At 39.1% G+C, this 25142-nt stretch overlaps 1 protein-coding gene across 1 annotated transcript in view; it reads right to left on the bottom strand.

The window, feature by feature from the left end:
* The window catches only part of CCDC85A (coiled-coil domain containing 85A), an 85631-nt gene that overhangs the window by 55947 nt on the left and 4542 nt on the right, over positions 1-25142 (bottom strand). Inside the window, exon 2 of the mRNA XM_009886070.1 lies at positions 21590-22505. Within this exon, the coding sequence (XP_009884372.1) occupies positions 21590-22505 (916 nt within the window). The remainder of the gene's footprint in view (positions 1-21589; positions 22506-25142) is intronic.

The raw sequence follows: 25142 nt of genomic DNA, 5'->3' as shown, positions 1-25142 counted from the left end.
TTCCTGTGAAAATAAAATCAAAAGAATTCTTTTGTGACCACTTCTTTGCAGCAAGACAAATTTCCTCTCTCCTTCTGACATTCCATTTTTCTTAAAAAAATCAAAATGGGATTGAACAGGCTGGAAACAGCACTTTGGAACTATCCATGTCATCTGCTAACCTACAGTACCCCAAGTATTGCGAGGTCAATTGCTGCTCCTGGCAACTGTAATTCTTATTCCTGCTTAAAAGGCTCTGCTGTTTGGCAAGAAAACAAGCCCAGCAATCAATTTTCTTGATTCTACTTTGAATCTGTCTCCTGCATGTATATAAGAAATAAGATAGGATACACTTGTATATAGATTTGTCTTCTTTTTTTACATCTTTAGCAAAGGGGGTAACTGAAAAAGCATATTGTGCTCTTTTCATTCAAGATACTTAAGGACCAGAACATCTAATGTTAAGATACGTTTAACGAATTCACAGAGTTCTGCTGATTTACCCTTGAGATTCTGGGCTTATCATTTCAACACGTCTGTTACTGTGATGAACACAGGGTCACAGCACTGGGATATGAAATGCTCATCACACTGACAGTCAGATGCTACCAAAGCATATCCAAGGCAACCCTCTTGGCTTTTTTAAATCTGAGACATTAAAAACGTAAAGTTTTCAAAAGGTGTCTGATAAATTTAGAAACACCTGTTTCATCTAGATGGAGTTATAAAGCTTTGCACCTACCACAAATTTGTTTGCCTGTCCTTTTACTCGTAACTGCTAGGTAAGTTCTGCTCATATGGCTTTCTTCATATGCTTATTCACAGACCAACTGTTCAGAAATAGAAATCAATGCAAGTATTTACACTGACTTTAACCTCACCTAAAGTGATGACAGGGATAACTGCAGCACAGAACATCATCTAAAGGCTGCACAATCCTGTACTTCTCTACACAGCTTCAACAGCAACCATCACATTTCCCCATCTAGTTCTACTTTCCTGAAAAGCAGTGAAATACTTCATGCAATTCCTTGACTTAAGAGGAAAAAGTTCTAAACCACACAGCCAAAAATCACATTCACGTTAATTGTGACTTTTACTATATCAGAGACTAAAATCTGCATTTCCTCAAGGAGAACAGTCACCTTATCAGTCTACCTTTATCTATTTAGCAAGCAAACACTGCTGGCCCTTAGCTGTCACCAAAGCAATGTCAAAAGGAAACAGGCAAAAAATTACTCCAATCTCCAGAAATGTAATAACAGTTCATGACATAACAGCTTGAGTGCTACTCACATATAGTTCTTCTCTTGAAGCATTAGATATAGCCTAGTGAACTGCAAGGATGTCTCATATACTTTCATAATATTAACTTATTGCAGAGAGCAAGTCTAATTTCCTGCCCTTTGTACAGTAATAGACTGGCAACACTCTTGTATTATTCTACTTTCTCTCTTATTGTTGACTCTCAAACAGCCTGTATATTTGAATATTGAGCTTATTTGTATAGCTACAATATAAGCAATACATTACCGCACCGTGCACCTTCTTGCGCTTGACCTATCCTTTTGAAACGGATTTAGAATTTCCCACTAATAGGTTCATGTCCTACGTGGAGTTTTTTACAAAAGCATATATACTACATGGAAGGAAAGGGGGATGTGGCATGTGTGAATGTAGCCCACGCCTGTATTTTCCCAAGAAGCACGTATTACTTTACAATGAAATTGGAAATATAAAAATCCTCTCTGATAAACATTTTCACTTTTCACTAAATCCCTGGCAGTGGGGTGGCAGTCCCCAAGCATCTGCATTGGAATACTCTCTGCTCTCCCCATCTCAGGGAGACGTTACACTTTTTTGAAACAGAAAGGCAAGTTTATGTTAGCTCTATGCAATTAAAAAAAAAAAAATTAAAAAAATCTATTTCTCTTCTTAGTGACCTTCCAGGAAAGTTTTCAATCCCACAGTACCTTTGATTCATGTTAAATTTATGAGAATTACCATTTAGACAAAGGTTTAAAGAGATTTTAAAAGAGAGGTTTTTAAAGAGGTTTTGAAAGAGATTAAAGGAACTTAAGGCTATAGTCGGAAATATTCATAAGGCTAAAACTAAGCATTACAAATTATTCAAGAAAGCTTTCAAACCTGCTGCCTTTTTAATACTATTTAGCTAAGTTTCTTGATAATCTTGAAAACAAAACAAAAAACCCTTCATAATGATTGACCAAAAATTTGCAGTTTAACATGTTAGTTATATGGTGCCTTATATGTATGTAACATATAATTAAATGATTATTCAAGCAATACGTGGCAGCCTTTGCAACTACAATTAATTCACTGCTTTTACTTTAATTAATCTGATATGCTAATAGGTATACAGATGGATAGTCCTATTTGTGAAGTTGAGTGAACATTTTCCGTTTGATTTGAAATGAGATGTGGCCACCTAAATTAATAAATGGTACCATGTGTGGACACATAAAATGAATCATCGGATTCTTCCCCCATTCAGTTAATCTTAGACTTTTTTCCAAGTGCTAAAGCACAGGCAACTATAGGAACTTCATACTGCCATAAACTTCATGCTGCCATATTAATCAGACAGCACTCTGTCAATTAAACAGCTGCTAGACAAGGACTAACAAGAGGAACCAGAAGGAATTCCTACATCCCTGTCACACTCTGAATAATACATCACCCACTATCAAAAATAAATCAAGGAAAACCAAACATTTCAGAATAGTCTAATCTTTTTAGTCACTGGCTGATTTGCAGTGATACATCTCAGTGTTGGTATGGGTGAAAGTCAGCCTTCATGGGAACAGGCACAGTGCTGTTGAAACTACAAAAGTCATGTCAGATCTGGATATGATCCCAAGTTTATCTGACAAGCTGTATTATACAGAGGTAGAAAACACATGCACTAATCTTTTACCAATACACAAAAGAAACTAAGCCTATTTCTTACTACACTGCACCCAATGTACCAAAGGCAACAAAATATAACTCAGATGAGGCAACAAAATATAACCCAGATAGAAAACATTAATTAAGTGCTGCATTAAAGCAGCACTCGGAGGACAACACTGTGTTTTACAAAGACAGATAGCACCCTCACATCCAACTATCAGCTGGGTTTGTGTTGTGTAAGAAAGCAGGGGCAGACCATTCTTCTTTTTGAGGATTCTGGTCAACGGTATCTATAACTTTGATCTACATAACACTTCTTTCGTAATGCCAAAGCACAGTTTCCAAACCCAGATTTAATTAAAGTTTACTTATCAACATGGTCTGAACTTTTCAGTGTGCATCGGACTCCCCGAACCACACGATCTCTTGTACTACCAAGTTTAATGAAGAATACTTTGCCCTTTTAAAAACCAAGTCCCCAAATCAGCAAATGCTGCTTTTGTACTTAAAATGAGGAACACACAGAAAAGCTTACAGAAGACAATAGCATCACTTTAGCGTATTAGGTTAGAGCTGTTTGTAAATGACCACAATTCAGATTAAGGCTATACACATTGAAACTGCAACTTCAATGCATTAGGATGACTGCAACCAAACTTACCTACTAAGCTATTTTTTTTTTATTTCATTGTCCCTGGCCTGATGGATCATTCTGATTATGCTTGCATGCACAATACTACGCTTTGAAGCAGCTCTATAATGCTGAAAGAGCAACATAGTGAAAGGCATCTGGATCTTCCACTGAAAATCTTCGTAAGATCCTTCTGTATGGCTGGACTCAACCTCTTTTGCCACTTGTGTCACACTGCTGAATCTGTCCAATTTTGCCAATGATTCTTCAGTCAAATCCCACCAGATTAAAGCAGGTGCAATGAATTTTGCACTTTGAAGAAAGACGGCTGACAAATTAATTTTTAAGAATATATATTGTTGCAGCAATAAATAACAAAAAAGACAACTTCACTATTTAATAGCAAAATGGAGAATCCAAATCATAGAATGGTTTAGGTTGGAAGGGACCTTGGAAATCATCAAGTTCCAACCCCCCTGCCATAGGCAGAGACACCTTCCACTAGATCAGGTTGCTCAAGGCCACATCCAGCCTGGCCTTGAACACCTCCAGGGATGGGGCCTCAACAACCTCTCTGGGCAACCTGTTCCAGTGCCGTACCACCCTTAAAGTGAAAAACTTCTTCCTAATGTTTAATCTAAACCTGCCCTCTTCCAGTTTGAAGCCATTCCCCCTCGTCCTATCACTACATGCCCTAGTAAAAAGTCCTTCTCCAGCTCTCCTGTAGGCCCCCTTTAGGTACTAGAAGGCCCCAATAAGATCTCCCCGGAGCCTTCTCTTCTCCAGGCTGAACAGCCCCAACTCTCTCAGCCTCTCCTCATAGGAGAGGTGCTCCAGCCCTCAGATCATCCTCATGGCCCTCCTCTGAATGTGCTCCAGCAGGTTCATGTCCTTATGTTGGGGACTCCCGAGCTGGATGCAGTACTCCAGGTGGGGTCTCACGAGAGTGGAGTAGAGGGGCAGAATCACCTCCTTTGACCTGCTGACCACACTACTTCTGATGCAGCCCAGGATACAGTTGGCCTTCTGGGCTGCGATCACACATTGCTGGCTCATGTTGAGCTTCTCATCAATCAGCACACTCAGGTTGTTCTCCTCAGGGCTGCCCTCCAGCCATTCCCTGCCGAGCCTGTATTTGTGCTTGGGATTGCCCCGACCCAGATGTAGGACCTTGCACTTGGCCTTGTTGAACTTCATGAGGTTGGCTTGAGCCTACCTCTCCAGCTCGTCCAGGTCCCTCTGGATGGCATCCCTCCCCTCCAGCATGTCTACCTCGCCAAACAGCTTGGTATCATCGGCAAACTTGCTGAGGGTGCACTCAACCCCACTGTCCATGTCCACGACAAAGATGTTGAACAGTACAGGTCCCAGTACCGACCCCTGAGGAACGCCACTCGTCACTGGTCTCCACTTGGACGTCGAGCCGTTGACTGCAACTCTGACTGCGACCGTCCAGCCAGTTCTTTATCCACCGAGTGGTCCATTTGTCAAATCCATGTCTCTCCAATTTAGAGACCAGGATACTGTGTGGGAAGACCAGGATATCGTGTGGGAAATGATTGGATTGCCTCCGTTCTTGCCTGCAAATAGTCTATAAACTGTGTTTATAAAAGGCAGCAAGAGGCTGTCTCTGCCACATATAGCTGACAGAGAAACTAGCACTACGTTTTTAATCTCATGTTAGACTTTTAGTTGGTCTTCCAACATAATTGCTTTTTCAACAGCAATAATCATCAAAGGACTCATAGGAATGAATTTCACAAATCGTTTGCTTTCTCCTTTTTAAATAGGAAAGCTCAGATTTAATAGCAGAGTTCATCAACTAACACAGACTTTTCACTGATGCCATAGCAGCAATTGTTTAAAAGATATATTAAATATTTAATATTTAATAACGAAAGACTTCTGCCTTCCAATACACAGGGGAAAAGTCCAGCTTTACGGAAAGCTCTGGTGGAGGAGTAAAGGGTATATAAAAAGAAATTTACATTTCTACACTATTAACTGCTAGGATTGCTACAGTAGTTGCAATCACACTTGTCCACTCTCAATCACAAGAGAAGACTTGCAGTAGGCACCTCCAAGTGCTCAAGACACCAAAAGCCACGGGGAGCTCAGAGATGCTACAGAAGTAAAAATCCTGAGTGCCCGCTGTGAGTCAGTCAGGATCAGCACTACCACAATGGCAGCTACAGCATGGCTGGCAGACACTGTAAAAAATGTCCTATTTTTCATCTGATAGCAGAACAAGGGGGGCAGGATATCAAACCAATATCTGTGACTGACTAAAAAACTGCATAATCATTATCAAAACCCTTCAATTATTATTTTTATCACCCACAAAAAAAGTGATATATCAAGTGGTCATTACCTAGTCATTTCCTACCATTTCAAGTTTGGAAATCCTGGAGTTCTGGTTGCCCCTGTATTCTAATTCTGCTCACCTGCACCTCTGTTTTCTGGAAGCAGGGATATTGTTAAAAAACAGTGCAAATTCACCATAATCCAACTTTGGGTAACTGGATTATGGCCTTTTCCCTTCTTCAGAGTCCTTTACTTTGACATTTTCCTGTCTTCAGAGTCCTTCACTTTACAACGTATACACTCCTTAATATAACTCTGAATCTGTCTCACCTCATGTAGTTGTTTTTTTTCCCCCTCAGAAAAACCTTAGAAACTACAAATTCTCTTCTGAGCAACTTTATCAGCTGTGCTCACTAGGGTGCGACTGAAACCTTCAGCATCAAACACAGCCTGCTCCCATTACAAGCTGCAACACCACCTTCACCTCTTAGTGACATTTCCCTGGAGATGGCAGTCAGCTTCTGAACCCAGTTTCAGGACTGAGGTGAAAGGAGATCCTGTTCAGTTTGTCCTTCTCTTTCCTTTCCGCTTCCAGCAATTGTGTACTTACTACTCCATCTGTAACCCCTCTGGGGAAGACAGCGCTCTGCCTCTGTGCTCCAGCCCCCCAGGCACGATTGGTGGAGCTGCTCTCTCTCTCGCTCCTTTCCTGGAGACTGAAGATGCTTCATCCCTTGTAGTGTTTTACAAGGTATATGGGTTGTCAAGAGCTCTGTACTTGGTTGAGTGTTTCCAATGCAGCAGAGAGAGAGCCTAACATGCTTCCCCTGCTACTAAAAGCTGCAGAGGCAGCTCCTGCTGTGTCTTCAGGGAGGGCAGGAGCCCAGCCTTGGGGTGATCAATGAAGGCAGCACCCCAGGAGAGAAAGGCCATAGCGATTTTTTTACTGTCCTCAAACCTGAACTGAGAGTCTCCACGTCAAACATCAATCTTACTGACAGCAGACAGTGGAAGAATAGAACTTCTGAAGGAAATCTTGCAGCTTTCTTTCAAGATCAGAACATTACGGGCAAAAAGGAATTGCTGCCTGCTTCCCCCGGAATAAAATTTTAAGTCCCAGCTCATGTTTTCGTGACACAACTTAAAAAAAAAAACAACAAACAAACAAAAAAACCACAAAACCCCCAACAAATACATAACCAAAAAAAACAAACAAAACCCACCTGCTTCTAAAAGCCTGTGAACTTGGTGGGAACATGCAAGTCTGTAAAGTCAGCCCCTTGCATAAACAAAAGCAGTATCAAACCCTAAATGATTTCATTAGCTAGATCAGTATCTCCAACATGACAACACAGTGAGTCATTTTGTTTTCAGAAGCAGCAAGATTACAGCACGCATATCTACACACACGTGCATTTCTATAGCACAGTACACAAGAGGCTAAAACAGGCAAGCAGTCATTTATTCTAAGTAGCAAGAGGTCTTTCAGGTGTTGGTTTAATACAACCTTGCCATATTCACATGGCTCGGGCAGAAGAAACACTATCACTTGGAAAGTGTGTTCGCTAGACAGAACACAAAACATGAGACATAACCAGTTAGTTATCATGTGAGCATTCTAGACACTGTATTAGAGAATTCCATGTCTACTGTCCGTGATATCCCAGGACTTCAGCTTGAAAATAAAATTCCTATTTTGACCCTTTCAAAATATCTGGGAAGTGTTTTAATAATTGCATTAAAAAAAAATAGTTTACCACTATTATAGTTCTTATTAGTCTCTTTGAATTTCTAGCTACTTACTGTTCATTTTTCTTATCCAGGGTTCACAGTTTAATTTCTTGACCTACATCCAGTAAAAGTTTATGATGACAAAAATATGATAATCCCATGCTGTAGTTATAAAATTGGTTAAATATATTAGGAATGTTTTTACAGGACAAAATTACATGGCTCTGCAGAAAACTTTACAAGCAAAGATATTTAGACAAGTGCTACATTAGAAGTAGCACCATATGTTCCCATACTTCAGCATGAAAGACAAAATGCCTGTAAAATGAAAAGCAATGAATTTTTTCCAAAAGCTACTGCCCTGAGAACTTAAAAATATGCAGTTATTTCAAGTACCAAATAATCAGACCAATCTAATTAGGAAGGAGATAATTAAAAGACTAACAGGTTGCTAAATCATGCTCAGGACACACAACCTGGTGTTTGCTCTAGTTTATAAGTAAGATTAAAATAGTAACAGTACCAATGTCTCTTTAATCTCTGCACAGGCTTGAAACACTAAATTGCACTCAGACCACATTTCATCATAAGAAGTGCCATTAAAAACTCACTACTTAGCATGGCAGGAAGCTGCTGTAATTGCAGTAACTTTTTACTCATAACAAGAATTGTTACTGTAGTCCTGTCACCACATATCACTGACTGGAAATGTTTAACCTGTCATTTTTGAATGGCAAAGCCCGATTCCCCACTGAGTGTACATTACTATGGAGCTTTAAAATCCTGGACTGAATTCTGATGGGTGCCAGTCAAACATTTTTAGAAGTGACTTTGCTACAGTTACCTCGTACGGGAAACCTCCATCTTTTGGCAGACAGTAAGAACCTTTACCCAGTCTTCCCTCAAACACAGCCGCTGCTTCACATGACTTTAAGTAAACATTTCAGACTGCAGTATTTGATAGATAGCAGCAGCAACCACCTACCTGCTAGAAAGGAGTCTACTGGCATTCAGCCAAAAAACCTCAAAATCCACTAGTTCACAAAGTTCCTATCTTCCACATCTGCCAAGTCACATAGATGTTCAGACTGAGACTCGTCATGGAGATTTATATTTGCTAAGTACCACTCATCCTCTTCCCTGGCACATTCACAAGATGCCACACTTTTGACTGCTACTAAGGGCCAAATGACCATCTTGCCAAAATATTGTGTTCTTGGTTTTTTTAGTGTGTAAGAGCTTTCATTTCAAATTTTATTCTGATGAAAGATGAATACCTCTTTTGATTGTACCAGTTAGCAACCTGAAATCCTCAGCTGATATCTGACCATGCCTCCAATTCGTATCAGCATCTTGATTTCCCAAATGAAGACAATTTCAGCTACACAACTATTCTGCCACACTACAAACAGGCCACAAGAAACACGACAGAAAAATATAGCTTCCTCTAGTAAAGCTATCACAGCACTTCAAGTCTGGACTCATTGTAAATCACTTTCACTATATGCAAGGACACTTTTAAGCACTCCTGTAAATGCAAAAGGTACATTAACATCTTCTAATATGCCTGCTGCACACACACACAAAATAATTAAAAATAGCTTTGCTCCCCACTGGTCAGGTTAGCATCATTCAGGAAATTCAGGAAGGAAGGAAACATTGCCTTAAAAGTTGATTTTGAAAGGAAACACATTGAAAATGTTTGTATCAAGCTAATTGTTCAGAAAGGTGTTTTCTAGGCATGCGAGTAACCTCAGCCCCAATTTTTACACCACACTCGAAACAGACGGATCTAAGTAAAAAGCTGTTTGAAAAGTGGTATGATGCAATGGAATAATCAGGAGCTGAAACTCAGGAAACATGGATTTAAGGTGTAGTTGGTGGCTGATTAATCCTGTCTTGTCATTTGTTTAGCTCATGGTTCTTCATACACAAGATGGTGATCACAATATTTGCTTTGTTGGTAAATTGTTTTGAGAACTACTGATAAAAAGCTTTAAGTAATAACCAGGCACAATTAACAGGTGTAAGAGTTTACTCAGGTTAACTGCATATCCATAGGTCTTTATACACATCAAGGTCTCACTTCACAAAGACGTTTTTTCTGACTTTGTGCACCCAGTGTCTTGGCTGCATTCACACACGTACGTCAATGTGTGTTCCACACATTGACACTATACTGGTCAACACAGGAGAGATCTCCAGGGCTAGAACTACCATGAACTAATCCATCTACAGCTGAAAAGCCAAGGCTTTCTAGTCAGAGCTGCTTTATCTCCTAACAGTCAAGAGAAGCAAGCTTACACAGCACAAACTAGAGCAAAAGTTTTTGGCCCAACAGATTGGGCCTGAAAAAAATGGACATACTGCAATGGCAATTTCCAGAAGATGCATAAATGTCACTAGTCTGATGACCAACATGTTACAGATTTTCAGTCCTTCCCTCTGCCAGGTGTTCATTAATTCAGCAAAATTTAAACATACAACCGACACGCAAAATAGATATCACCGAACATTTATTTTGGTGGCTTTTAGACCTGATATATACTTCGGTTTGAGTTTTTCGGAGTTCAGCTTTGTGGGTTTGAGGGTTAAGTTTTCTGCACAATGCACAATTAAAAACACTGTGGTCACAAAACCAGAGCAAGATAACGGGATACAAGATCTGATGACCTGACTGCAGTGGTGTCATACCAGAAGATGAAGGAAGCCACCTGAGCAGGGAGGAGCACACCGTGGCTTTGAAGAGTGCAGAGGATGCTCAGATCTCTCTGAGAACACTCCTCACCCTATGGGAAATTAGCAAACCTGCATGCAACGAAATTGATACCAAGCCTTATCTGACTAGCTATCACTAAAATCTCACACCTCCACACAGTCAGTCTCTAGCCAGCTGACTGGTTTGCAGCTACCAGGCCTTCTTGCATGGCATGGAAGATAAGCACTGATGGACTTGAAAGCAGACAGGCCCACAGATGACAGCTTAGTCAACATCATGGCAAGCCAAGATCTACAGTCTCATCCAACCCTGGACCTCCACAGATTCGCAGCTGCCCTGAGCCCTGAATTAGAAATACATTTGGATTGCTAAAGGGATGGTGTTTACATGCCCGTGAACTGGGCCTGCAGTCTGTAGCTCAAGCAGCTACTTCTGATTTACACCATTAAAAGAGAGATATCTATGTTTGTTGAAATATGTCTTTACATACACAAATGTCTCTGGATGTGGCTAAAATTGAGAGCGTTCTCAGCTTTATTCTCTCCAGATTCCTGATCAGACTTCTGGAGCAGTGAAGAAACTGTCTCGCGAAGAACCTTGCCCACTGTGTTTCACCAGATATAATTTAGTACTTAGTAAGCACCATATCAACAGTCATCCTAGCTAGATGAATAAACCAACTGGCTGGTTTATTCATCATCTAACTAGCACAACTATTCACACTCCTGAGGCACCCAAATACTATGCTGATGGGTAAAAAAAACAGACACAGTCAGGCTCAGTAAGATGCTCCTGGTTCCCTGGGAAACAGCATTTCCTAATAAACAGAATACAAACATTACCTGGATTTTTCACTGCCCAGAGTGAGAAAACCTACTAATCACTTTTATCTTCCATTACAGATCCTTTTCCACAAGTTTCAAGAGCCTTTTGCTTCCTGTGCATCATGATGTATTTCTGAGCAGCACTGCAAAACCCAATCAATTAAAATCTAACAAAGTTTTGGGGGTATTAAAAGCACTTATTTGAAAACGTTAAATTTGAGAGCAAGTGTCAGCTGACTGCATCTTCACACTCAACAACCTGTTTCTCCTGTAGCAAGCACAATGAGTATCCAAAAATCTCACATTAGGTTTAAGTGACATGTAGGATTGATATCTAACATCAATTAACTGAAAAATACATCTGCTAAGTTCACCTCTACCAAACACAAAGCAGATAAAGCCAAGGTTTGTTCCATTTAAAGTATAGATTTTTTCATATTGATAAATTCAACAGATATTTTGCTCTCAAAGCAAACAGAAATTATTTCTCATTCAAACATTCTTCACTAATGCTTCAAATATCCATTTTCAAAACTGGCATCAGAATAAACTCTGTCGATTTTGATAATTAAAAAAAACCCAAACCCACCATCAAGCAACAGAGGTGGGATAGAATATGTTGCCCAGGAAACTGCCTCTTAGCTTCAGTGCCTGAAGTACACATTTCCAGGTGGCAGTTGGTAAGTGTTGACTTGTCATTTAAGTACAATATACTTTGTTTAACTTTGATTGGTTTAGAGTTATCATGTAACACAGTGAAGCAAGTCCTTTTGTGCTACATTTCTTTTTGGACTTCCCCAAGTATCTTTTCAGTATTCCATGGGTCTACAACTTGATGTAATTGCAGTAGCGTGATCAATACAAGGAGTTAGCACTATCCAACTCATTCTTGACGAAACCAGGATGACGGAATGACTTGAGAGGATAAAACTCTGAGAGCCAAACTTCCAAGATAGTCTGATCAGTCATTTCCATGTTGTTAGGCAATCCAGAAATTCATTTTTATCAGCCTGCATGCAATTTTTTAGTACACTCTAAAAGGTTAAGAAATCTTTCCATTTTATTACTTTTATAGAGAAGGTAAAATATGCAAATATCAATGCCTTAATGCTGAAATGAGGATTTCTTTTAATATGCTCAGGATGCTTTTTATCCTCCTAGTTCTCCAAAATATTTGCACATGCTATGGTTGCAAGCAGTCAAGATGTCGCACTCAGCAGTTTTGACTGGAGTGCAGATCAGGTGTCAAGTTCCAACAACAAGGAATAAATCAAAAAGTTCTTAGCACCTGTACCTGGGGGAGACATAGATTCTGTATCTCCTACTGTTTAATTAAGACTGCAGAGCCTTTGGTCTTGGTGGTTGGAGAGCTGGTTAGGAAAAAACCATTGTTGCAATGCTATGCTTTCATGTTTTCTTTATGGATTTAACGATATTGCAAAAACCTAAAATTAGAAATTTAACTTCAGGTTACAAAAAAATCCTAAAATGGACAAAAGCAAGTTGAATGACAATAACAGACAAGTGACTTCATTCAGAGCACTGCAAGAGCATGGATATTTAAGCATCTCACTTCTGTCTGGGGATCCAATTTCAGTGCAAGTCAGGTGCCCAACAAGGAGTGAAGTGCTCAAATACTTTGAAGGATCTAAGCCAATTTTCAGGTTCTACCTCATAGCATTCATATGCTTGTCCTTGATGTATTCTGCTGCCTTCAGTGAAACGTTCTTTTTCTCTCTCATAATCAAACAGTATTTTTAGAGACCCATCTTAATGTTATCAATAATGTTTTCAGACCACAAGAATCGTAAGATGGATTTTTAACATCATTAAGATTCAACCACTGTAAAACAAAAATAGACTCAGAAACCAAGAGGGAATGTGGGTCACCTATCAATGCTTTTCTCCAGGCTTATCTGAACTTCTCATAAATGTAAGCTACATAGTGATGGATCAGCCCTGTAACCTTTGTAAAAGGCACACATTTTTTTTCTTTGAATCCAAGTTACAAGTACATACTCCAAAAGCCTACAGCAAGCATTGATCAAGGCAAATTTTCACAATTCACTGCAAGTTAGAGATGCAGTGAACAAAATCTAGTCAGTTTTGAGGCCAAATATTTGAAAGAGGTATCTCACTACTGATCAATTAGAGAAGTTTGATATTACAGGCATAAAAGCTCTGGAATAATTTGGGTAACCTTGAGGAAGTACCAAAATGGGGACCTTTAGAAGACATTCAATATTGTTGCTGACCGCATGGCTCACTGTGCTCTTTCAGCTGCAACACACCTCTTAGTCAGTGCCTGAACACTACTGCGTTTCATTAGTCTAAATAAGCACTTAACTTATTATATGGACTTTTACAAATCAGTATTACAAACACCATTTTCCCCTCTCTGTAACCTGACATATTTGTAATAATTTAGTGCAAAGTTCATACAAATCATGCAAATACAAAACAAAGGGTTGAAGAAACTCGTACTCGCTGAAGTATAGAGGTGCAAAACGGTGGTTTCTTCCTCTCCGCAAGAATATACAGAAACAATGCAAGTATACCAGAAGTTTTATAGCAGAACTGACAAGTTGAACTATTTGTTATTCACAGTCTTCACGTAACTGTTCATCTTTTAAGACAGCCTAGCTCAAGATAGCAGCTTTCCCATTCACAATCAATAAATTTGCAAACATTTTCATGCTGTGTACCAAATGCTCATGGACAGATCTCAGATCACGATCCTAACTCTTTTCTGTGCATCTTGCAGAATTAAAAGCACTTAAAAAAAAGTTTACAAAAATACTAAATGTGCACAAACTTGAATCATTAATGCATTTATTTTTTAAAAGCAACTTTATTATACATCCTTCCCCTGATGCTATACTTGTACAATTAAACTCCTCTGAAAGAGATGACTGTTATTACTAGTATATCTTGCTGTCTTTCAGTCCCACTGTCCAAGGCTTCTCCCAAACTAATCCTTCCCTTTTCTCATTTTGTTTGATATCTTTCTGTTATGCTACTGTCTGAAAATCCCATCACAAGTGCTTAGATTTCAAAAGAAGAAATAGCACAAAGAGGGGAAAGAGAGAAGGGTGGATTTTTCTCCCTGTTTACTTAAATATTCTTTTAGGTTTCTTGCTTGTGAATACTCCCAAGATTATAGAAGAATCATCTATATAAAGGAACCAAAGAACATTACTAAATCCCTTCACAGTACTCAAGTTTGCACTAATAGTGAAGACCGCATTATTAAGTCCTTGAGGAACATTACAAGTCACAGTTGGAGAATGAGTGTATGGAAAAATTGTATCCACATACAAAAGGAACAATGACCAAAAGAACCACCTTACAGAAATTAGAAATTGCCATCCTGGATCAGACCAATGCAATTGGTATTTTATCTTACTCCCGCCCCTCCCCAGGGACCAGGACCATTGGTTTTAAATAGAGGCAAACAGAAACTTCTGCCATTAACAGCAACAGAACAACACACCAGCGTGAAATACACCTTCAGTTTCTACTACTTAGAAGCTAATGTTCACCATAGACCAAATGAATCCCATCGCTTCTCACAAACACAAAGGATTCCCATACTATCTTTCATTTTGTATTAGCCAAAGGAACGTATGATACTTCTCAGGTCTTTAACCGCTACTGGGCTCTGTGCCATTTCACAGCAATGAGGGTCTGGCTAAATCTGCTAGTGTGGCATAAGAGTTCAGTTACAACTGAGCACCCTATTAAAATACTTCTCCAAATTCCATGGTAGAGTACTCCATGCCCTTTTCTTTACTAAGGCTTAATGCCGCAGTTATCTACAGACAGACAAGAACACTGATGGTTACGCAGTGGACTCTTCTACAGATTCAAGTATAAGGTTGTGGTAAAACAAATCAGACCACAAGCACTGTATAATTTGGTTTTAATCTTTTCACAACTATGGATGTGGTATGTTAAGTTGCACTTCTTTCTGCATTAAGCAAAATTCAAAGCTCACTGTTTCAGTCCTAGCTGATTCTCTTAACAGAGACTACCCTTTAACTATTCAAGAAGCACATGCAGACAAGATTTATAACAAGATCATGACTTGAAGATAATTCTCAATGCTCTCTAACTATATATCTGTGTATACGACATTCAGATCTAAGATAAGCTGTGCTTCAGTTTACCGATTAAGATATGACTTACTAGCTCAGAAGCCAATGCATTTTCATTGCTAGTCATTGTCTTATGTACACAAAGCTTTATTATACCTCATTAAATACCCTATAATTTGGAATGCCTCACTGTCCTTGACTCCTGTGAACATCTATGCACTTCGTGTGTGAATTGTAGTACAAAATTTTAACCCCACTAACTGCTAACCCACTGACTGCTATGCTCTTCCCTAATTGTCAACTAATTCAACTCCAATCACTGCACAACCTGCAGCAGCTCCCCACTGTTAACTTCCTAATAAAAAAAAAATAAATAGAGATCCCATTAATAGATATAACAGAAGAGACAGGATACTCTTTGACTAACATGTACAATATATCCTACAAGGCTGAAGTTCTTAAACAAGCAGCACTTACCAAGAGTTATTATAATATTCTAACTCTGCATTATAACTGCCAGAGTTCTGAGAATTTGACAATTTAATCACTGTAATATTTCTAAAAACATATTCTACTATTATAAAAATCATAACACTGTAACTCAGAAAGCTGTGCAAAGGACTATGTTACATGAGGTCCTGTCCTCAGGTTAAAGGTATTCTCTCCAAGCAAGAACTCAGACAAGGCTTTAATGTGAGGACTTTCCATTCTGGCACTGAAAAAATTAAAATAAAAATCTGCCCGCATATTTCAGGCAGACAACACTAACAACTGCGCAAGCTCCTGATGAGCTCTCAGAGGTAAAAGCAAATGGTTTCCATCTTGACCCAATCACCATGAAAAATAAATAAGCTTTTTTATTGTCTTCAGTACTGAAACAAGCTCCCAGTCACTACTCAGAAAATGCATTATTTTTAAAAACATACAATGAAATAAACAAAATAAAAAATCTGTATGTCTGATCCACCCCAGGTTTAACACTAGTAAAGTCAGGGGATGCGCACAAGCACTGGCTTGCAGAGTGCTTGTCAAGATACTGTCAATAATGGCACTGTGATTTATTGTTAGCCTTTCGCTTCCGGAGGTCTGTGGTCAAATGTCAGTGAAGTTCCAACAGACACCCAAAATAACAGATATGGCCACACATCTCAAATTAATCAGCCAGCCAGCACAGCTGCTAACCTCCACTTTGAACTGGTTAAATGCTTGGAAAATAAGGGCACTATTCGCAGGTCTGAAGGGAAAGTTACTGGATGGGCTATATCAGTCCTTCTGTGTTACTGTGGCACACAACATGAACTGAAGGAAATTAGTAACTGACTCATTGGCAGAAGCTGTATAGTCATCACCAGTTCACTCCCTCCTTATTAACACGCACACACATGTCCCATCACAGACTAACATAGATCTTGTTCTAAAAGATACATGGTATAATGGTGATGGTTTAAAGATAATATATCTATATTCCCTACTCTGATTCTTGCAGTGAAAGTGTCATTGCTTCCATCAAAGAAAGACTGAATTAGCATCAAGTCCTTACTGCAAAAAAGTCACCTGTGTAACAGGATACGCAACCTACAGGAAAAAGGAAAAAGTATAAAACTTGAAAGTAGTGACTTCACAGAAAGTGCTGTGTGTCACATGTGGCTGTCGTGTATTCATAGTTCTGTAACGAGAGAGGTTGTTCAGCTGAATCCTTCCTATGCTTCCCACCATCATGTGTAGTGCCACTGCCTATCTAGCATCAAATAGACGGAAAGAAGTAGACCTCTGTGGTCTGCACCAGTCTGTTTGCCACTTTGATCGTCCACTGAACTTTTCAGTAACCAGAACATCCATATAACTTTGAAACTAGGCAAGTCTCTTTATAAGAAGAGGCATCAGTCTTCCCATTAACATACCAATAGTTTTGCTGGAAGGATGATCCATCTTATACTAAAACATTAAACCAAAACTTGTTTTCTCAGTGAAGTTAAGGATATGTAAGCGTAAACTTCTCCCAAAAGCCCTACAACATGAGTTTCTAGTAGGGTCATTGTTTTGATGTTTTGATATTACAAGCCACATTTTCAACTTCATAAATTACTCCACAAAAAAAAAAAAAAGAGTCTGGTAATAAATACAGCATGCTCTAATCACATACATATTCACATATCATGCCCCAGTTCTCTTACAGTATGTAACAGCTAAAACTAATTTACAAGTCTGACATATGGAATTCAATTGGAAGATTCCCACCGACAACGTTTCAGAGCTCTACACTTAAAATAATAAACTTCTGAAATAAATAGTAGATTACTTCATAGTGACAAGCAACAAAATTCTATCGATCCTGTAGCCTTTGTTTAAACAACAGGTTACTCTCAAGAGTAAGTAATGCTGTATCAGGCTCCCAACAGCAGACGTACAGTGGTGGGTACCATCAGGAAAGCTCAAGTCACACACAAAGTACTGCACGCTGCTATTAAAGTTGAATTGGAAATAATTTTCTTCTCATTAAGAAACATAACATGTAAGCAAACCAACATCGAAACATGACATCATTTCACTATTTGGCCAGCAGGATGCAAGCTATTTCCACAAAGAGGATATCAGTTAACTCAGTAACATTATTATAAGTTTTTTCTCTATGAAAAACTGATACTGCAGTTTCCGCTTTCCACTCAGCACAGTACTTTCTGATTTTATTTTCCTTATAAGAAGCACATTTATAGCAGAAACTGTTCAAAATTTAAGCTGAGTCTCCATTTAGCCTACAAACACCTTTGTTCAAGGAGAGGTGCTGTTGCATTTGCTCTGTAAGAGTCCTCACACCTCCAGCAGTACGTATAGTGCTAGTCAGCAGTTTTACTTCATTAATAACCTCAGCAGGAAGCGAAAAGCACATATGAAAGCCTTCTGATACTTTCCTTTCACGTAAAAGTCAAAGCCCAGAGTAAAACAAAGGACTTCTTAAAATAGAAAGTTTACAATAAATTGCTGAGAATAAAAACCACCACAGATTGCAAACGCTGAAAGCACATTAATTTATATAGAGGCACTTATGTGTCAGAGTTAAACTGTCAAGTATTATTCTAGATGTATAAGTGTTCTCTTTAAAATGTTTTTATCACTGGTATTTTCTCTTCTAATTTCAGCAATCTTTCTGTCCCAAAGAGCTCTGTGCTCTTTACCCAGAACACTTAGGTGTGATCACAGCAAAAGATTGTTATCATGTTTTATTTGGTTAGAGCCTTTAAAATTAAATACATATGTTTCCAATTAACACACATCAAGCCAAATTTAGCTCTCACATCTCATTTTTTGTCATTCCACAGGCTGAGGACACCCGTTTCAGAAAAATATGTAGGAGAACCCTGAAGTCATTTTTTTTTTTTTTTAAGCTTTATAAATCTTATAAATGAAAGCCGACATGTCATACAAGAAAAAATACCAAGATCAAACCTTTGAGCATGGAACATGAGAAGAATTATGAAAGGAAATGTTATCACCTCATCCTTAATTCCTTCAGCTGTGCCTGTGGACCAAAGACAGCTTCAGACTGAAGTAACTTCCCGCATACCTCATGACAGCTTAAAATATGCATGAAGCCCAAATGATTTATGCATATACCATATCCTGTAAAGCAGACTACAGCTACACATCATATTTCCAATACCATTGTAATATTACACTGCAACTGCTTTAACTTTAGCTTAAGAGTTTGTCAGAAACCTGCAAATACTTCAAGTGCATTCCCCATGTCTTTACACAGTCAAAGTTCTGGTATAGATAATTGTACGCTACTGAATACATTGCTTCCCTGTGGGCACGCAAGCGCTAACAAAACCAGAACTCCAGGCAAATGGGAGCTGTTAGCAGCGTATGGAAGCTCTCATTTCAACAGGAATAGCAGGGCTGTTCGCAAACACGCCTTCCAATCAGGAACAGCAATTTCAGGTAGTCAGTATAGTACTTTTTAGAATGAGGTTTGACATGCAGAGGAATACCTTCTGCCTCTCAGACCTGATTCAGAGTCCAGTTAAGACCAATGAAGATGGGATAGGCCTGTACTGAGTCTATTAACTTCTGCTTACATAGTTAAAATATATTATTTCATTCCTTTATATACAAAGGAGTCAAAAGATGTTAGGTTTTGTGATTCGTCACTTAGAATCACAAACCCTTCGCTCTTGCTGCTCAAATGACAGTCCACAGTACTGCAATAAAATTAGAAGTGCCCTGCAAAATAATCAAACAGATGTGCAATCAAACATCTACTGGCTAGATACACTGCAAATTTTAAAACAAACTATGTTCCACCAACATGATATAGTATACTTACTACACGATTTTGGGATAAGAACCAAAAATAGCATCCTTTTAAATTGCTCATCAGAGTTTAGGGCCAGGTTTTCACGCCACTTTCTAACTGATGTTTTCACAATTTCACCATTCCTTACAATAGAGGCAAAAGATCGGGATTTTCATTACAGCTCGATGCCCAGTTCTCCACCTATACTTGATTGGCTCTGACTAAAGTCAATAAACGGACTCCCAAATCACCAGCTGCCCTCTCCAGCATCTTGTGGCCAAAGTCCAAATTGTAGACAGTTGGAATACCCAGCACAAAGGATGCCAGTCAACTCAGGTTTAAACTAGGAACTGCTTTCATTGCACTGTTAACAATATAGCCAAGTTCTTAACAAGACTATTTGGACAAAAAAGAAAAAAATAATACTCAGAAAGCCCACTGCGTTGAGAGCAGAAAAACCCTCATATCTTTGTCTGTGCATGAGTTTTAAAAACATATACTTAAAACCTTAGATCGCCTTTCCAGCCAGTGACTGGAATGATAATCATGAGTGGAAGAAAGAAGCCACTTTTAGGACGTCTGGTTCCATACCTCACACTACTTACAGCCAGGTCAATTTTAAACAAAGAACTGAATGGAGAAAGAAATACAGTATTTAATGGTAGTTTTGTAAGACCAACTTTTATAACTTATGTATTACACATCTTCACAAAGTTGTCATACACTCATCTTGTTAATCATTTTCAAAACATTAAAAAGAGAAGTCTCTACACTTACCACTTTGGGGTTCGTCATCCCTGTCAAGTATATGCATTTCACTGAAAGTAACCTGGATATACCCCTACAGAGCAGGTTACCTTAACTGAAGGCATTCTGTAAGTTAATCATGATAGGTAAATGGACCAACATGAGAGCGCAATGTGACAAACGATGAGGACAGCACCCAGCACTGAGCTCCATCTCCTCCATCTCACAAGCAGATTCAGCAAGTGCTCAGTTCCACCGATCTCAACAAAACTTCTCACAGCTGCTTATAAAATGGAAATACACGAACCCCATCCAAGACAATTTATTAAGGCAAAATCATCACTTTCCACAGAGCTTACTTCAAATCCCAGAGTAAAGGTCCGAGAAATGGGTTTTCAACTATGACGCTAATTTCCTTCATGAAAACATGTCAAAGCACATAGAAAAAACAAAATGGAGCAGACTATAGAAATTCTGCTAACTCTATAAAAAGTTATTTCTACAGCATAGTAAGATGTTTTAACTTTGTTTTTAATAATTTCATTTGCTGTATTTCATTTATTTCAATATGGTTGTAACCGCTTGTTGTTCAAAATGACAAAATACTTAAATTGTGACTCTCTTAAAAAAAGTAATTTCAATCACTGAGGACACACAGCTCTTAAAAGCTAGGTGTGTTTATTTGGTATCTTTCTAAAATACAGCAGTAACAATAGAAAAAAAAAACACCCTTAAGATCTTCCTTAATTTTCAATTTAATAATTAAACACATGCAAACTCAAAGCTTTGAAAAGCAGTAGGAGCTGTCACAGTCATTTATATTGAGCCTACAATTTCATCTGGGGTCTTTTCCAAAGTTTATGGAAAAGGATATAAAGAAGCCTTCCATCAATAAACAGGAAATTTTTAAATCTTTAAAGCTACAGACAGGGTAGGTTAGGAAAGTAGAAATGAAATTGGAGACATTCACCTCCATTTTCCTGACTCACATATAGACAGGACAAGAAACATACACAATTCCTCTCTGACCTAAACAGAAATCTACCTAGGGACAAACAGTTTACATCTACCAACCACACAGCAGGATCAGGGCCAAGAGCCCCTTCTTGATACCTTAATCCAACACTCAAGATGCATTCTTCATCTACTTTTTCAATCTACCCAACACCTGCTAGATGGACAAACAGGTATACTCCGATTAATTCAATTGCTAAAGGACTAATGCTGACACCTGACTTGTTACCTTTCGTTTCACATAAAACATTATTCCTTTTCCAGAAGTATCTGAAAAAGCACCGAAACTACCTTAGTAATTTTCAAAGTGAGTATTCACTAAACGTATTAACCCACCATTCATTCCATTGTATATACTTCTGTGGTGAGGTGACAGGTCATCTGTTACTTGTCTCCTGAGGGTACCTTCTCTGCTGCCTCCACTGAGATGTTTGAGATGCTCTGGGCTCCCTCCATAGTGTTGTTTGAGATGCTCAGGGCTTGTACCTCTCGCTTTGTGGAGATGTTCTGTACTTCCACTCGGCGTGTGCTTCTGAAGATGATCTGGGCTGCCACTGCTGTGCTTTTGATGCTCAGGGCTACTACCAGGCCTCTGCTTTTGAAAGTGTTCAGGGCTACTACTCAAAACATGCTTTGGAAGAGTTTCTGGGCTACTGCTGCTGTGCTTTTGTTGTTCAGGTGCTTTGACAATGGTTTTATGATGTTCTGGACTTGGTCCTTTCAGGTGATGATCAGGACTGCCAGAACTCCTAGGCTTCTGGAGGTGCTCTGGGCTGATACTCCTGTGTTTCTGATGCTCAGGGCTTCCTTCACCCCGAGTTTTTTGAATATGTTCTGGACTAGTACTTGGATGATGTTTATGATGGTCTGGACTGTCTGTACTTCCCGTGCTAGAAGTACTACTCCCATCACCGACATCTCTTATGTAAGTACTCGTTGTGGTTAACTGGCACAGGCTGATTTGGCTGTCGATAGAGCTCCGGCTGCCTGCTCCACCAGTTTTCTCCTCATCCAGCAACACACACAACTCTTTCAGCTCCAGGTTTTCCTTAACCACTTCTTCCTGCCTCACTTCCAGTTCTTTCAGCTTCTGCAAGTATAAGGCAACCTCTTTGTGCATAACACTAGCACTGTATCTGCCCAGTCTCTGCCATTCACGGGACACTTTCTTGCCTTTCTGCCTGTCATCATCCAGAAAGCAGCAAAGGTCTCTCAGTTCTTGGTTATCTTCTTGCAGCTTCTGGTTGATATCCTTTAAAAGAAAGATAATCATGACAGAGAAGTGTCTAAACGAATTAACATTATACTATTACCATTGCACAAGCCAGTGAACAGCACTGCTATAAACCCATCATCTAAGCACTCAAGTGAGGCATAAATAATTGTGTGCGTAGATCTGGCATACTATAAAAGGATCAAGCTTCAAACCAACCTACTGCCCAGTAAAAAGTAACTATAATGTGGAGCTAATCTTGAACGGTTCAAAAACTAACTTCTGATACAGCAGAAAAGTTTCTGGTGCTTAATTAATTTTCATGCTAAATATCAGAATAATTTAGCTCCCAACTGGGCAAAGATCATAAGCTCTCTCATGATGACCTCAATCCTTTGAGAAATATTCACCTGAGAGTCATTGCTGAACAAAACTGCAAGGTACATCAGAAATCTCATTGAAATAATTAATTATTAACATTTATACTCTCTATTCCCTAGAGCATATTCACATATAAAGATGAACTTTTCAGAGATTTAAAATATTCGGGTTCTGTTTGATTTTGTTTCAGATTTGCATAAAAGAACGTTGTCAGTCATCACTTAATCAGAATTGCTTCAACCGCTCTGAAATAATCTGCTTCAATAGATTTTTCACTCCTCACAAAATGAAGTACATGATTCCATACCCTTCTTCAAGTGAGGAACAGTCTGAAGCAAAGATGTTCAAGCTATTACTATAGCAGAATAATATGCCAAAGAAAACCTTTTCAGTATTTCATCCCTTTTACTGAACTGGCTTGTGACCATATTTATCTTTCTCCCATCTAAATATTCATTCCTTCTTATGTATGATGATAGAAGTAGAGATTAGCCATAATTCTTAAAAATTTAGCCTTACAAAAAGATTATTTTAGTCCTGTTTTTCAAGAAAAGGAAGCTTTTATAACTCCATTGGATTTGTGTGCATGCATGCTTTTGATCTTTGTCTCAAAATAACTTTGAACTTGACCAATTTCAACCCATATTTGACAATGAAAAAATCTCAACGAGGCTACAAGGTATCCTTAAAAATCTGTGCTTGCGAGAGATATTTAAAATGATCCCATGGTGGAACAAAGTTGTGGCAGCCCACAATTCATCAGTCAGAAGCAGGAGGCACCCACCCACCAAACCAGGTACGGCTGGTCATTGATACTCATGGACCAGTTGTTTCAAACAGGACAAAGGAGGTAGGTGTCCAGACACCGACGTAGGGCTCAAAACCTCCTTCTCCCAAATTCCCTTTAAAAGTTCCAGCTGAGGCATCTGAACAAAAGGCGGAAGTTAAACATCACTTAAGGAGTTCAAAATTGAAAGAGGAATTTGTCACTCCTTCCTACACATCTTGATATGCTAAGTAACAACTACTCTAGAAGATGCATAAATCCATATGGTGTCACAACACCCTTGCACATAACTGGGAGAAAGAGACTATTGTTGTAATTTAGCTTACATTTAAAATGTTGTAATTTAACTTACGTTTTAAATGTAAGCTTTATTTTTACTGAAGTGCTATCACTGATGGGTCATTTTTACCCCCAAGACACCATATATTGTCAATAAGGTGGGGGGACGACACTCTCATACTTTGCAGAACAGGAAAACTCAGGAGACAGGAACAGCCTTCCCCCACATGCTGTTTATTCTATGCCACACTATTATCAAAGACACTTTCACAATAATTTAGTTCTTCTAAAGCCATTCTAAAAGTCAAGAACTCTCTTCTAATGTACTGTCAACGTAACAATTCAAAAGCCCACACTGCATCTGTCTCTCCTCTCCTTCCCTCCAATCTGACCTCACTGAAGGAATTTCCTAAAAAACAATGTCCTTTCTCAAAGCAACAAGACAGAAAGTGTTTTGTAGTCACGCCTATTTTCAGGCAACTTTCTAGGTCTGTAATACACATGTACATGCTACATCAGGGTAATTATCTGTAAGGAGTCACACTATCTTCCCAATCCTTGGAATTGGGAAGGAAACATTAGGAACTCTGCTTCTCATCCAACAAGAGTTAAATTAAGAAGGTCTAAGTCATTAGAGACTTGGTCCGCTTCTCACTGTAGTCTGCAGAAGTATACAATCAAAAATGGTTTGTGCAGAGATGCGTTATCACACATCTTTTTCAGACAATAAACTAGGGCGTGATTCTGATCATCCTGAACCTGAGCCCAAGGGTTTGCCATACACTGCCCTGCATCCTGGAATGACCAGCTCTCCAGCAGCCTACCAGACTGCCCACCAGTTGAGCAAGTCATCTTAAAATAGTGACAGAAAACAGCGTAAGCTACACAAACCTTTTTGAATGTCTACAGCTCTGCACACTATTCTTTCACGCGTACTTCAGACAGCATAATTTAACCTTACTAAAAAACAATGAAGTCTAACACAAAAGTGACAAGACCTAAGTATTTTCATCAACCCAAAGCATACAACAGCTGTGCTCCACAGCCTGCCAAATCTCTTAACCGGACACTCGATTTTTAAGCGGGATCAAACGCTATTCACTCCAATCCTCGTTCACTTTTCATGCGATTCTCGGGAACGGCTCCTCCCAGACCATACACCTGATGAGATCGCTCCCGGCAAGACGGGCGGGGGACGCGGAGACACGGCAGAAACTTCAGGGGTCCCA

Source organism: Charadrius vociferus, unplaced genomic scaffold (genome assembly GCF_000708025.1).
Source record: "Charadrius vociferus isolate BGI_N301 unplaced genomic scaffold, ASM70802v2 scaffold455, whole genome shotgun sequence".
Taxonomy (NCBI): domain Eukaryota; kingdom Metazoa; phylum Chordata; class Aves; order Charadriiformes; family Charadriidae; genus Charadrius; species Charadrius vociferus.
This window is presented reverse-complemented; position numbering and strand designations above follow the sequence as displayed.